The sequence below is a fragment of the Poecilia reticulata genome, chromosome 9 (assembly GCF_904066995.2).
Source record: "Poecilia reticulata chromosome 9, P_reticulata-male-v2, whole genome shotgun sequence".
Taxonomy (NCBI): Eukaryota; Metazoa; Chordata; class Actinopteri; order Cyprinodontiformes; family Poeciliidae; genus Poecilia; species Poecilia reticulata.
This window is the reverse complement of record NC_088838.1, coordinates 18,093,569-18,107,710: the sequence shown is the minus strand read 5'-3', so window position 1 is coordinate 18,107,710 and position 14,142 is coordinate 18,093,569. Positions and strand designations below refer to the sequence as shown.

The following is a 14,142-nucleotide window of genomic DNA, read 5'->3' as shown; positions in this document are numbered from 1 at the left end:
AGGAAGTCAGACGTCATTCTGCTCAACGAAGGTGAAATGGTGTAAGGAAATAACACTGACCTGAGGACATTTTTGACAAGAGACAACATGTTGGTGCCTGCATTAAAGAAATGAGATGTGATGGCACAACTGCCTTCAGATCAGATTATGGTGAATGCTGGTGTGACACAGTACCCAGGAGGCTTGAGACGGGGATAAAGGAAAAAAACGTCTCACTGGGAAGGATTTTTAAATATAGATAACTTAATTTCTTTTCTGTTGTTTCCCTGGAACTCATTTCTCTCTGCACCCGTTGTATGAAGCAAGAAATGTTTTCAGGTTCCTTTGAAAAGCAACTGTTAAACGTGCAGCTCAACTAAACCAGAGCTGGTGAGACAGGAAAAACTGGCCTTCAGTTTCCAAAGTGGGAGGCGGTTAGAGTTTTACAGGACGTCAGCAAATCATTCAATGCAACGCTTACAACTTCCACAGATGTGTGATCCAGAGGATCGAAAGAACAAAAAGAGGAACAAAAAAGGAATTACAAAAATAGGTACATCTACCACCAGACCAGAGGTCAACGAGCTAAAAAACTTTTGGTACAGACAAAGTTAAAACAACAATATGACCTCCAAAAGGCAAAAAAATGGCTTAAAAATAAATTCAAGAGAGTGAGGTGATCTGTCCATTTATCTGAAGTAAAATTTTTCATAAAGACTCTAACATGCTCTAGCTTCCTTCTTTTAGCAGCCCTCCTCCAGAGCAAATATGGATACTCTGGTTTCCTGCCAGTGTTGGAAAAACATGCATGTCAGGCTAAATGGTCTCTCTAAATTGATCTTATGAGTAAGTGTGTATGCACATGGTTGCTGATCCGGTGTCTTCATGTTGACCTGTGAATGAAGACTGACCTGTCAGGGATGTCCCTTGCCTCTTGCCCCAATGGCCACAGGACACAAGTACCAGTCCTCTAGCAAGACTACGCTGAAAACTGTGTGTAAACTATAGATGAACCAACATAGTAAATCAAAAATGTGACTGTGTAATAATACATTAGAAAAGTTAAAAGCTTAATAATGAAATTATTTTAATTTGACCATTCCTATATAGCTGGAGCTCAATCTATTACCAAGTTATGTCATAAAAGCAGCTGCATATTCACCTCAATCTATGTTTTTCCTCCTTGCAATTTCTGATGTTTGTCTTCTGTAGGGTTTTCAAAAATTAGCCCAACAGCTAAAAGTTTTGGTCTTTCGTGTGTGTGTATATATATATATATATATATATATATATATATATATATAAGAATCCCTGAGGACACCGTGTGATACCTGAACACATTTTTTAAAAGCTTTTGCAGCAGTGGTAGTCCTTACTGTGTTTTCAGTAAGAGAAGACGGGTGTGTATTAAAGATCCTACAGTGGAGACATGAAGTTTCTCACTGCATCAGATGTCTAGCATTTGTTTGTTTAAAACACTGAAAACTTTGTTCAGCTAAATTCTTAACAGAAGTAAATTCAAATGTAAAAAAAATAATAAGGTTTTACTTCCGTCTCTGCTTTGCTAGTCTAGTTCTTTTTGTTTAGCCAGCGTAGCAAAATATTAGTCCTTTTAACATTTAAAGTGCAACAGCCGTTTCTGTTCCTTGAGTTGCAAAGCATTTTAGTAATGAATTATCACCCAACTGAGCATAGAAAAGCCAAGTTTGACAATATTTCGTCCTTTTACTGTACTTTAAGTTTAATCAAACCTTAAAGTACAGATCTAGAGCACAAGCTTAGTGTCGGAACATATTTGCTGCAACCTTTGCTGAAGATATGTGCTGCTTAAAAACAAACTTATTAAAAAGTCTTTAAAATACATTTGCCAGAAAAACCAGTAGAGTAACTGGAGTTAGCTATAAGTAATCCAGTATAGCTCCTCCCCCAATCGTTGCTGCCAACTGCTAGTCAGCAGGATGCAGAAAGTCTATATACGCAACACTTTCAACTCTGTTACAATCGAGACAAATTCTCATCAGTCTGAAAATAGTTTTGATAATGAAAAGCAGGTGTGAAATCTAAAACAGCAGCACAATTTCTGTTTTAAAACTACAGCTGCCAAGCTATGAGTGGCATGTTTGTCAAGCAATCAGCAGGAGGACGTCTACCAAAGAAAATAACTTAACCAACATCAACTTGTTAGGCTTGTGTTACCGGAAAGCAAAAATATTCTGCAATCTATTTTTATGTCATTGATTTGATAACATGGTATTTTTTAAGACAAACCTAAGGCATACCAGCAAATGTCTAGTACGCTATAGTATTTTTGTTACATTGAAGATGTTATTACTGCTGCCATTTTTAAAGTTATTGCAAGAAAAGCATTTCAGATTTTATTCCAGTTACACTTGTAAAGGGGGCTGAACACAATGCATAAAAATCCAGAAGAATCACATTTTAAAAATCCTAGCTATAGTAATGTTTAGTCTTCTTTATTCAAGACGAAAACAATCAAACTTCACTGATGACATTTTCCATGTCCTTGCTGTTTATTCATGCACTCTACAAAGAAGCACTCACAATGTATTAAGGAAAATTGTTTGCAACTTCTATAAACATTGCCAAGTGCTTTAATATGAGCACTTAAGACATTGCTTTAGTTAAAAATGCAAAAAGTTCACAAAAATCAACTCTTTAAAATTGTATTCTTAAACTAGAATGCAATGGCTCACAAGTGGATTTGCAGATATAACACAGACAAGTAATTTCTCTGAAAGCACAGGGAAGCTCAATATTAAATTAAACCAGATAATGTACATTGATTAAGCTGATCTAATAAATACAAAGAAATATGTCACAATCCCCCAAGTCTGAGTTGCATCCGGCTGACAACAGCAGCAAAAATCTGGAAGTGTTTTACGTTCATCTTTTTTGAGTCCTTTCTTAAAAATGCTTACAGACCTATTTTACCCACACTTGGCTTCCCCTGTCATAACACACACTTCCGTGATGCCACCTCAGAGCGCTCCACACTGTGTCTGTTCTTTGCCTTTTGTTACCAAGACCACAGATAACTGGCAGCTAAATCCTCTTCCTGTAAGTGAGGCCACAGGCCGCTCTGGAAGCCAGATTCCAGTCAGATTCCACTGAATCGCAGATAAGGAACTTTTTTTTTTTTTCCAGCTCTGCTCAACGCCACATGACTGTGATAGAGTACCATACTGACAAGTCAGGCAACAACCAGTCCGAAATATTTCCAATACTTTATCCATCACCTCTTTTTCCAATATGCACTCCACCGGGGAAAGCCTTGTTGCTGGGCTATAAACGGGTTATACAGCAGACGAGTTGCCAGTTCTTCAGAAACTTGATCTAATATTTACAAATACAACATTTTCAGCTCTTAACTTCCTCTTTCTTGAACAGGAATAACAGACTCCTTTGGTTCAGACATAGAAAAATGAACTAGATAAAGTCTGGAAGTTTAGTGTGAAACCGACTATGGTTTAAGCTCAACTGCCTCCTTTCTCACTTCAACTTTCTGCATTGAGAGACTTAAAACTAAATCTTAAACTTCTTATCCTACTTAAGTCCCGGTTTACAAAGATCACTTATAGTAATGCAAAACCAATCAAAAACAGGGAAAGGTCCTGTTTTTTTGCCAGCAACAGTGTGCGCACATGTATCAAGTTGCAACTGTATGAAAAGCCACGTAAGTAGAACATCTGCCTGCTTACAGCTTAGATCCTAAGAAAAAAAAAGTCCTGAGGACAAAGCAGTCGCCTCCTCTTCCTGATCAGCCACTTCCCCCTTCCCCTAATGAATTATGCACAAAACAGCACTCCGTTTCAACACATGTCACTGGTTTTGGTGGGAGACGACAATGCAAGAAATGATTTTGCACCTGCCTGAACTGTTAGGCTTGAAAGAAGACAAGAATCAGAGATGATTCAGCCATTCACAATGCAGCATAGTCTCTATGCTTCACTAAAGAGACATTGTGTCAAACATGTAAATACCTACGGTTCATTTAGTGACAAAAATATCGTCTACATTTACATCAGGAAAGACCCATTGTAATTATAAATCTCATTTACCAGGATGTCCTGGACAATACGACTGCATTAAAACAACACACACGCTGTAAAAATTGTCAGTCAAGGGTCATTAAAAAAAATAAAGAAACTATAACCAGTCCAATAACATGTTCAACAGTGGAATAAAAAAAAAATAGATTAACAGATTAGCTTAAATGCAGCCATGTTCTCCTGAGTAGTTCTGAAACCGGCTGCATAATATTTAGAAAAATATTGCTGAAAAATGCAACGATGACACCGATTGCTATTAACCCACATTCACACAATTACTGATGTCCCCACCATTTTGTCAACTTTAGGATCTTTGTCACTGAAATCCATTTCAGACGTGACAGTAATGGACCATCCAAGTGGATATTATTAGCAATTAGAGTTTTAAAACATTGCAGCCCAAATAATACAACATTCCAAATATTTCATCCAAGCAGTTGATTTATTGGACACACTGATGCATCTTGTAGCTGTATCTTTTAGTAGTGCAAATATTTTGATACAAAGTTTCATCTTCTGCAAGCTGGGTAAAAAAAAAAAAACTTAGCAGATTAAGATCCACCTAATCTACAAGTTTTTAACAGGAAACAGCAGCTGAGCCTGTTCAGTTGTGCTTAAAAACCCCAAAAGAAATCTCTATTGATTTAAAAAAAAAAAAAAAGCACATCATGCAACATTAACATTGCATTTTGAATAATATTTCCTCCATTTAATGTTCTTCTTGAAAACATAGTCGAGATAAAATCAGACAAGACTGGACACCACCTGAGGTATGTCATACATGTCAGAGGAATGTAATCTATGACGAGACAAGTCAGTTCTTTCCAAAGAACATGTTCTAGCAGACAGAGGTTTTGTGGTTTTAATAAAGTGCCTTGTTATGCAATTATTTTTTTTTAATCTTTTTTTTTTTTTTTTTTTTACACACTGTAAATATGACCACATCGGCAACATGTCAATTCTTAAATGCGTTCAAAAATTAACCCCAGCCCTCACACCATGCTGCAGTTCACAGGACCAAGCCCTCCATTACATCTTCTGCTTGGTTTGCCTCCGCTTCCTGACCCACTTCCTCAGTCCACAAAGCCATAGGAAGACAGGTTGTGCACTTCTAAAGGCTTCGTGCCGCACCATAACCAGCGGAGGCTGCCGTGTCTGAGACAGCTAACATATCCAAACACAGCTGTACTACTGTTGACCCCTGGGTGCCCTCTCGGTCAGCCTTCACCTCCGTTGAGACTCACAGCAACGTTCGAGAAGGGTTAGATTAATACCGGAGAGAGTAGTAACCCATTTCGGCTAAGAGGGCAAATGTATATTTTTCTGGCAGACTAACCAATTGTTACAGACTAAACTATCCTACATTTGTGGACAAGAAACGTGCAAAAAAATGAAGAGTATGACATACTTCACTAAAGAATTTACGACTGCTAGGCCATTCATTCATTCGTTCATTCATTCATCCAACACCTTACAGGTGAATTAATTTCCCACCATAAATTTTTGGAGAATCAGAATACTTTGACTCCAGGGACTAATTATGTTGCGTCAGCCACTTATTCTAATTGTACATCTGAAACAAAATAAATATAAAATAATTAAACTGGTCAAGAATGAGTATAAAAACGTGAACAATTTAATGACATATCATCTTAGCTTGATTTGATCACATTAAGATACTTAAAATTAAATGCATCACTTCTGATTGGGCTCGTTTCAGAAAACTACCGCTGACTTGAACTCCCCCAAAAATAATCAGGAATTCACCGAGACGCAAACTCAAGATATTTCCCTTGTCTGTCCTCAGTGAGCGAGATTAAGACAGACCGACCCCAAAGGATTTCACACCAACAATTCTCCACCTGTGATAGCTAAAAGAAGCAGAACCGGTGGAGGATGTAGTGTTTGTATCCAGCTGGGAAAGCAGCCGTGAAGTCGGTCACCCTCACCTTTTTTCCCTCTTTTCTCTCATAAACCATGATGTTAATGGGTCAAGTCCGAATTACGCATCTCGACGGAGACATTTTACTGAGGATATCCGATTTCATTCTAACGGTCTGCGGAAAATACAAGAGTTAACCACTGCATATTTCTGTATGGAGAAGCTATTGTTCAGTTAGGAGAGAAAGCCAGGGGCCAGGGCGCGGTTGTACTGACTGCACCTCGGTCTGTGTGTGGATATATCGTTCCGGAGATAAGTTTTGCTGCCGCACTACGGTTAGCCTACCCCACCCCGCTCAATAACGAACTACAGCACATTTCAGCTTCAGGAGTTGGCAAAAGGAGCACAAACATTGCACCTAGACATGTAATCCATTTGCCTTTTGATTGGGAACTTCTCAAAGATGTCGGTTGATAGCTGTTTTAAAGGCCGCCGCTAGCTAAGAAACAATTCCCATTAAACCGACTATCCTGATTCATTTTAGCTAGCGCATGCACTTTCCTGTCTGGACTGCTGTGGTTAGATGGAGGAAAAGAAGAGCACTAGTACCAATGCAAGATAAAAATGCACATACAAAAACACTAAAACAAAGCAAACAATATATTACCCACCTTCCTAGAGGGGAAATAAAGGTATTCCTGAACGGGAATTGATAGAACACAGCCAAACGCGAATCCCACTTTATTCCTCCCTCTACCGGAGCCGCTGCTGACACAACAAGGCGTTCTGTGCTCTTTCGCCTCTGTGTCATAAGCCCCGCCCCATCACTCCTTATAAGGAGTCATGTTGTTCCCAATTTTCTTTGACAGACAGCTTCATCAGCCAATCAGTGACATTATGTATTGAAGGGATCGGAGTTCACGCTCTCTCTTTTTTTCCTGTCGTGATGGAAATTGCGGCTCTTTTCCGGGAGCCGGAACATTTTGCTCAGTTTTACAAGAGCCGACCTTTTTGGCTCCCCAACGTCTCATCTCTCATTATCGCTTCTAGATCCTTCGATACTTAATTACTATGAATGTATCTCGTACATAGATACTAATAATATTAACCGACAGACTCTGTAAGATATAAACTGATCGACACTGTTTAGTGTAAAATTTACAAAACTCAATTTAGGTATAGTTTGCCACATGATAGAACAGCCTGTCATGGTCAGTTTTTCTTTGTTCTGCTATTTTGTTGTGAATTGTTCACAATAAAAACAACCAAAGGCAAACTTTCCAAGCACGCGTTTGATGACGTCACATACAGTCAAAGTTGGGGCTACTTTAGTTTTTTCTTCTTTATTTACATGATTTTAAACAAATCATACTTTAAAAAGTGTCTACTCGAATTCTGCCCAGTAAGAGAAACATTTCTGAGTGGTATATGAGAATTCGTAGCTATAAAACTCGCAAATTAAGGGGATGCAGGCAGAAGATGACATTTAAAAAAAAAAATTATCAGTTATGGAGACCAACCAATTGGGCTGAAAGAAAAAAAAAACTATCTGTTCAATGAAATTTGCAGTTCTTTCTTAAATTAACTGACAAATGCATATTATTGACAAACAATATTCCCATGCAATTATGTGCCATGGGATCCACATTGTGGTTTCCTTGTAATTTTGAATTATTATATTTTCTGCATGTTTAAATATAAAACCTTTAAATATAATAATCATATATGATGTCATGCAGATGACTTTATTGCTCTATTGTAAAAAGTAATGGAGTTCCAACAGAGATAAATAAATTTATATTTTGGTCATGGATTGTTTCCAGTAAGAAAAAAGCAAAGCAACAGCACATATGTTATTATTTATTCAACAAATCACCTGGTATGATAAGAAGAGTTTAAATCTCTTGAAAAAACTCTTTTCTATTGAGGGCAAAATTGCCCCACAAGATGGCGCTATTCTGCTAATTCAGAGTGAAGCAGATCCAACATCTGTTTTCATTAACTTCCTTCATTTTAGCTGGGAAGGTGATGTATGAGATTGTGGTCAGCCTGGGAACCAAGCCATTTACATTTCATAAACAGAGAAAGCAGACCTTTTGTCCAGCTATTAATGTATTTGTTGTCCTGGACGTCCTAAAGTAGGTACTTTCCTTGGCATCAATGTGATCAGTGTGATCATATGAAGAGAGAGGAGTAAATGAAAAGCCTAAATCCAATGGATAGGGAAATTCAGGGAAATTCCTAACTTAAAGAGTTTAAAACTGAGAGTTTGAGATCATTATGTTCAGAAAAGCACTGTGAAAAGTATTTGACCCCTTGGAGTTTTCCTACCGTTTCAGTTAATACAATTGAAATATTAGACAAAAATAATAATCTGGGCAAATACCAAAATCAGTTTTTAAATAATGGTTACATTTATTACATTAAAAAAAATAAAAATCAAATCAGCCCAGCTTGATGAAAATAAGCCAGAGTTTGATTTTAGAAGACACATCCAGGACTGATTATACTGAATGTAGAATAAAGAAATACCTTAAGTCAGGGTTGCCCAAGTCCAGTTCAAGCCAGTGTCTTTGACTGACTAGAGTTGGACACCCCTTACCTAAAATACCAGGCTGAAAACAAGAATAAAGCTGCAATGTGTCAAAACACGACTCCTCATGCTCAGATATGAAGATATTCCAAAGCAGATGAGAAAAAAAAAATTTATTAGCCTGGAAATGACCATGAAGCCATTTCTAAAGCTTGGAACTTCAGTGAACCACAAAAAGAAACACCATCCACACATGCAGAAAACATGGAATGGGGTGTACCTTCTCAGGAGTGACCAGCTTGCATTAATTATTCATCCAGGAGGCTACAAAACATTCAGAACAACTCTGTAGACTTCACATGTCTCAGTTATAGTTAGTGTCTCAGTTATAGTTAGTGTCCATGATTCAACAAAGTCAGAGCTACAAGGCCAACAACACTGCTCACTGATTGTCTCACAATTGCCAAGAAACATATTTTTGATTCTGAAGTTTTATGGAAGATGTGCGACCTGTTACATCTGAGAGTTTACATAATATGACAGAAAACGAGCATAACATTGACAGTAAAAATAGATTTTTGTAGTCTGGAGTTGCTTTGCTGCTTCAGGACCTGGACAATAACCAGTCATTCATGAAAAAAAAAATTCTGCTTCAGAAAATCCTGAAGAAGAATGCCAGACTTTCAATTGGGGCCATAAGCTCAAGCCCACTTGGGTTATGCCACAAGAACATGGTCCAAAACACACTCGCAAGTCCACTTCAGACAGGCCCCAAAATAAACAAATAAAGATTTTGGAGTGGCCTAGTCAAAGTTTGGTCCAAAATATAATTCCACAACACTGTTTAATTACCTTAAACAGGCTGTTGTTGCCTAAAAACCTTTGAAAATGGCTCAAATAAAACCATTGAGGAAAGAAAAGTGGAGCTATCTCTTCAAAGTGTTTTTTTTTTTTTTTGTGCTTTTTTGCCTAAATCCATCTTTTGGCAATAAAAATTGTGTTTTTTTTTTTTTTTTGCTAAAAGGCTTTTTTATCAGAACTGTTGGCATTTCTTTCTGCCATGAGTTGAGCAACCAAAGGTTTAGGGAGCAACGGATATTTAAAAATAGTTTAAATAATTAATTTCAATTATACTTTAAAAACTATAATCTGCATCTACCCTGGCTAACTTTGTGTGATATTAAAATGTGATGAACTTAAGCATCTAAATGCAACAGAACAAAAATTCAAAACAAGACACACCTGTTAAGGTTGAAAATATACCTTTTCCCTTCACTGCATGGTGATGGTGGTCACCATAATGTGGATTCTCTTACCTCTCCTCACTGATGGCTTCCTCTCAATTGCCTTGTCTGGGGTTTTTTGAGGCGAATCAAAAGCTGCTTTCATCTGCGCCACCTTCACGGATTGGGCCAGCTCCTCAGCAGACTTAACTTCTGCTGGTTTGGGTCGGTCATGGTGCTGCAATTTCTCGTGAAGCTGAATCGTCTCTTTTATGAGGTCAGAAACAGGCCTGGGTCTTGGTGGGCTCTGGGACTTGCCTCTCATTGAGACCCCATCTCTCTCAGTTCCCTCGGCTAGAACATTTCCTGAGTTGCGATCTGGTTGTGTGCTGGCTGGGATCTGGCAGATTTCTTGTGTGATAACCAACCCATCCACCACCATAGGTGCACCAGCATCAGCAGGTGGTGCAGCCACATCTTCAGGACCCTCTTTTGCCACCTGCCTGTCTCCTAACAGAGCATCTGCCCCATCAGAGGCAGATGTTTTGGTTTTGGTTTCACTCTTAACTGCTGAAGGTTCTCCATTGGCATCAGCCTTCTCCTCATTAAGTTTCTTAGAGGAGTTAATTTCCCCACCGCACTCTGTTGACTGGGCCGAGGAAGGTTTGGATTCCTCAACAACCACACCACTCTGCTCACATGATGTTGTCTCGTGTAAAACAGCTGATTGCGGGCTGTTTGAAGACATGCTCTCAGGGGGGCCCGTGTTTGACCTTATCTCAGCATCTGCTTTCACTGAATTGTCTGTTGAATCGAAGTTCTCAGCTCCTGGGTAATGTGATTCAGTTGGTGAGCTATCACACGTAGCATCACTGCTGGCTGCAGGCAGAAAACAAACTGAATCTGAGGTTGTATTTTGAGCCGCCACAGTCTGTTTCACATCCATCTTCACATTGTGGGAATCTTTTAATGCAGGATTTGGTTCAGGTTGTTTGCTCAGAGTCATTTTTGTGTCACCTGCAGGCTGATTGTTCCAGCTGCTGAATGCTGCTGCTGCTGCTGTGCTATTAAGGATCATCTCCTCATTAACAGGATCTTCTGTTGTGTCGATATGAACCTCTTTAATTTTATCCAGAGATGGAGTTGCCTCTGTTTTGTTTCTCTTCAGGAGCTTCTCCAGAATAGAGCTCGGCTCAGTATCCAAGGCTGCAGTTGGTGCTGACTCTGACGTTATTGCATCATTAGTTTCAGCTGTGTCAAGGAGTGACGGCTGCATCTCTGTCTCCTGCTCACACACATTAGTCACCTTTGGCCTGGCTAAGGAGCAGTCACCCAAAACATATTTTAGTGTTACTTCTTTTTCATTGATGTCTGTTTTCTCCTTTGAGGCTCCCCTTTGAATGGTATCACTCATGTACAATAAAGACTCTTTCTGGAGAGTGTTTTCCAAAGGATGTGGGGGCTGAGCTGGAGGCGGTTCCTTCCTCTCAGTTAAACCGCCGACTGTTCCTTTGCAGAGCTTAATTTCCTCATTTCCAGCTTCAGCTCTAATAATTTCATTCAGGTCCACAGCAAGTAGTGACTCACTTCCTGTATGAGCTCCATATGTGCACTTCTTCAGCATCATAGAGTCTTGCTCACAGTGTCCAAAAGAGCTTGCATCCTCCGATTTGTCATCTTTTTGTGTGGAAGTTTCCTCCGCCTGTTGCTCCATCCTGGCCTTTGCAGATGCTCGAAGGTGGTCTGCAGTTTTCCTCTTTCTTTTGTTAATTTTAGATAATCTGTGTGTTGTTTTAAGCCTGTCTGTTCCTGAGGTACTGTCTGGGTTCTCCTCGGTCTCATGTGGAGACAGAGGAGCAGTCCAGCCTCCTGCTCCTCCTTGTTCACCTCCGCCCTCCTTTTCTGCAGCCCCTCCCTGTCTCACCTCCCTTGCAGTGTACTGACTCTCAGACTCGTGCCTCTCAATGGAAGTTATTGTTGGTTCATAGCCGGGCCTCTCATTCGGATGATAACAGTCTGGCTCATCTGACTTTTTCCCATCCTCGTCGTCGCATGAACTTTCTTCCTCTGTGATCTCACCAGAATGAGTATTCAAGCCTCCAAATTCTTGAGATATCTTAGTTTCTTCCAGGTCCTCATCAATATCCTGTTCTCCTCCTTCAATTTTATCCTGGTTCTGTCCCATATTGATCTGCAAAGAAGGACAATAAGGTTACCCTTAGACTACAGAGGCAGTGAATTGTACTCTCATATGCTAAATGTCTGGAAGCGCTTTAAATTTAAGCCCTGAAATACTACTTCAGAGTAGATTACTTGCCTACTCTGCTTTACTCAAGCTGTTCTTATTTGAAAAACGTGTCCTCAAAATGCTAGGTTCAGAATTCAGCTGGTTTTTAATCCAGAACTGAGTCTAAAATTAAATCCAATTTTTGGGGTTAGAGAAGTTTTCTGACCCAGATGGCAGATGTAAGTTTTGTTTTCCTTGTGACTTAGACTTTGTATTAATTCTGTGATTTGGTTTGTCATTTTGGTCAAGGAATTTAACTCTTAGTTTTTGATTATCTCTGCAGATCTTTCTTCTGCTTTATTCTGGTAATCTGTCCTCCCTTGTGCATTGGGCTCCATTACCTACATTTTCCCTTCTTCCTTTTTTACATTCGTTCCTTTTTGTGTCACTTTTGATCATAACTCTGCCTAGATCCTGCTTGTTTTTGGGTGCTAAAGAACAACACAAGACACTGCTACCTTGCAACAAAACGATCTTGTTTTAAAATGTACTAAACTACCATAACTCATGTAACAGAATGATTGGTGAAAAGGTCAATCTCCTCCACCTCCTATGTGCTGCTATTGCCATCTGAAGAAATTCAAAAACAACCAATCTAAGCCAGGAGGAGTGTCTTAGTGCTGTCAATCACCCTCATTGACACACTGCTAAATGTGCTGATGGCAAAAAAATAACTCGCCATTCCAGAAAAAAATAGAAGGCTGTGTGTTTGAGAAGTGCGTACATGAGCAAGATAGACAGCATTATGGCCCTCCTTCTAACTCTGATTGGTTGTTTCTAGTTGGCACTGTTAGCCCTGGGATAAGGCAGCGATGGGTAATTTGTTTCACAAGTTATCTGTCTCATACCATGTTGTCATGACATAGAAACAGTTTCAAGAAATGTGTAAAATATATATAAATATAGACTATATATATTTTTTATAAAAGTTACATACTGCAGGTTTAGGTCTTAAGTGGATAGTACAGTTCATGCTTTAAACAAGTCATTGTCACACAAGAGACGTTTTCAAGGAGATGGTTTGTCAACTCTTAATTGTTACTGTTTCATCTGACTCCGGTTCCTTACAATTTTTCAGTGACAACATTTAAACCAATTAATATCCTCCTTGAATTTGTAACAGTCTTTCAGAAACATTTTTATTAAACCTTAAATCGTGTTTCTCACATTCAGTGGTCATTTTTGATTTGGGTGATATGGCTCAAACAGCAAAACTTGATTTTCTAAACCAGTTTTCTGTTGTGTATTATTGGTATGTCTGGTCAACAGAGAGTAGACGCCCCCTGTGTTGTCTGCATAAAATATTGCTGTACTCTGCATTGTACAGCAACATAGTCTGACTCCCAGTTTCTTATTCTTCAAATATGTAATTGTAAGTTCCTTATTCAGTGTTTTTTTTTTTCCAAGGAAAATAAACTGCATTTTATATGATCGGATTTAACAAGGGGGTGGTGCACAAGGGGACTCAACCAGGATGCCATTCATGCAAGGACTACCACTATTCTCATGTCTTACTGTCATAAATCTTGACTGATTTACCAACATGTCATTTAGGGAACAGTCACAGTTTTTTTAATCAACGCATATTGACTAAAGTCATTACATTAGCACTAAGCATTCCACTCAGACATCTGGGTATTTTTTTTTAAATTCCTGCTCATGATGAAGAAGCTTGACCAGAATAGGGAGCTGGAAGGAGGACGCAAACTTTTCCATGACATTGTCTCATTGCTAAATGAGTTTGCAATCACAAAACTGCAGCAGTAAGCAGGGAAAATTGCACAGCACAATAAACAATGATCATTCTGGAGCATGAGTGTGTTTCCTGCCTGTGTGCTCATGCCCTGCTTGTGTGAAAACATATGACTGACTGCTGTCTTCTCATCTGACAGCCCCATTTGACAACCAGATGCATGGTACAACACCCAAAAGACAGAATAAAGCAGAATAGCAGTAAAACATAGAAGACATCACGGTATTGTTTTCCTTCAGTTTGGGTTGAAGTTGCTGTGAGTGGGCAGAAGAATGAACTTTTATTGGTTGTTTTTCAGCTACTCTACGACTTGTTGGGAACTCCTTCCCTTAAGCAAATTCTTCCTCTCTAACAACTGGTTCATTATTTCGTCTCAAGCTCCTTGAAGAGATCATTTGATCACCATGTGCTCTGC

General features: G+C 39.0%; 1 protein-coding gene across 2 annotated transcripts in view; it reads right to left on the bottom strand.

Moving 5' to 3' along the window:
- coro1ca (coronin, actin binding protein, 1Ca) overlaps positions 1–11,480 on the bottom strand; it is a 33,767-nt gene extending 22,287 nt beyond the window's left edge. The window contains exon 1 of one of the 2 annotated variants that reach the window (XM_008418669.3): positions 9,781–11,480. In XM_008418669.3, the coding sequence (XP_008416891.2) occupies positions 9,781–11,401 (1,621 nt within the window). In that variant the 5' untranslated portion in view covers positions 11,402–11,480. Of the gene's footprint in view, positions 1–6,602; positions 6,750–9,780 lie in introns of those variants that run through there. The other variant, XM_008418670.3, reaches the window with a different exon arrangement.
- Between the last annotated feature and the right edge of the window lie 2,662 nt (positions 11,481–14,142).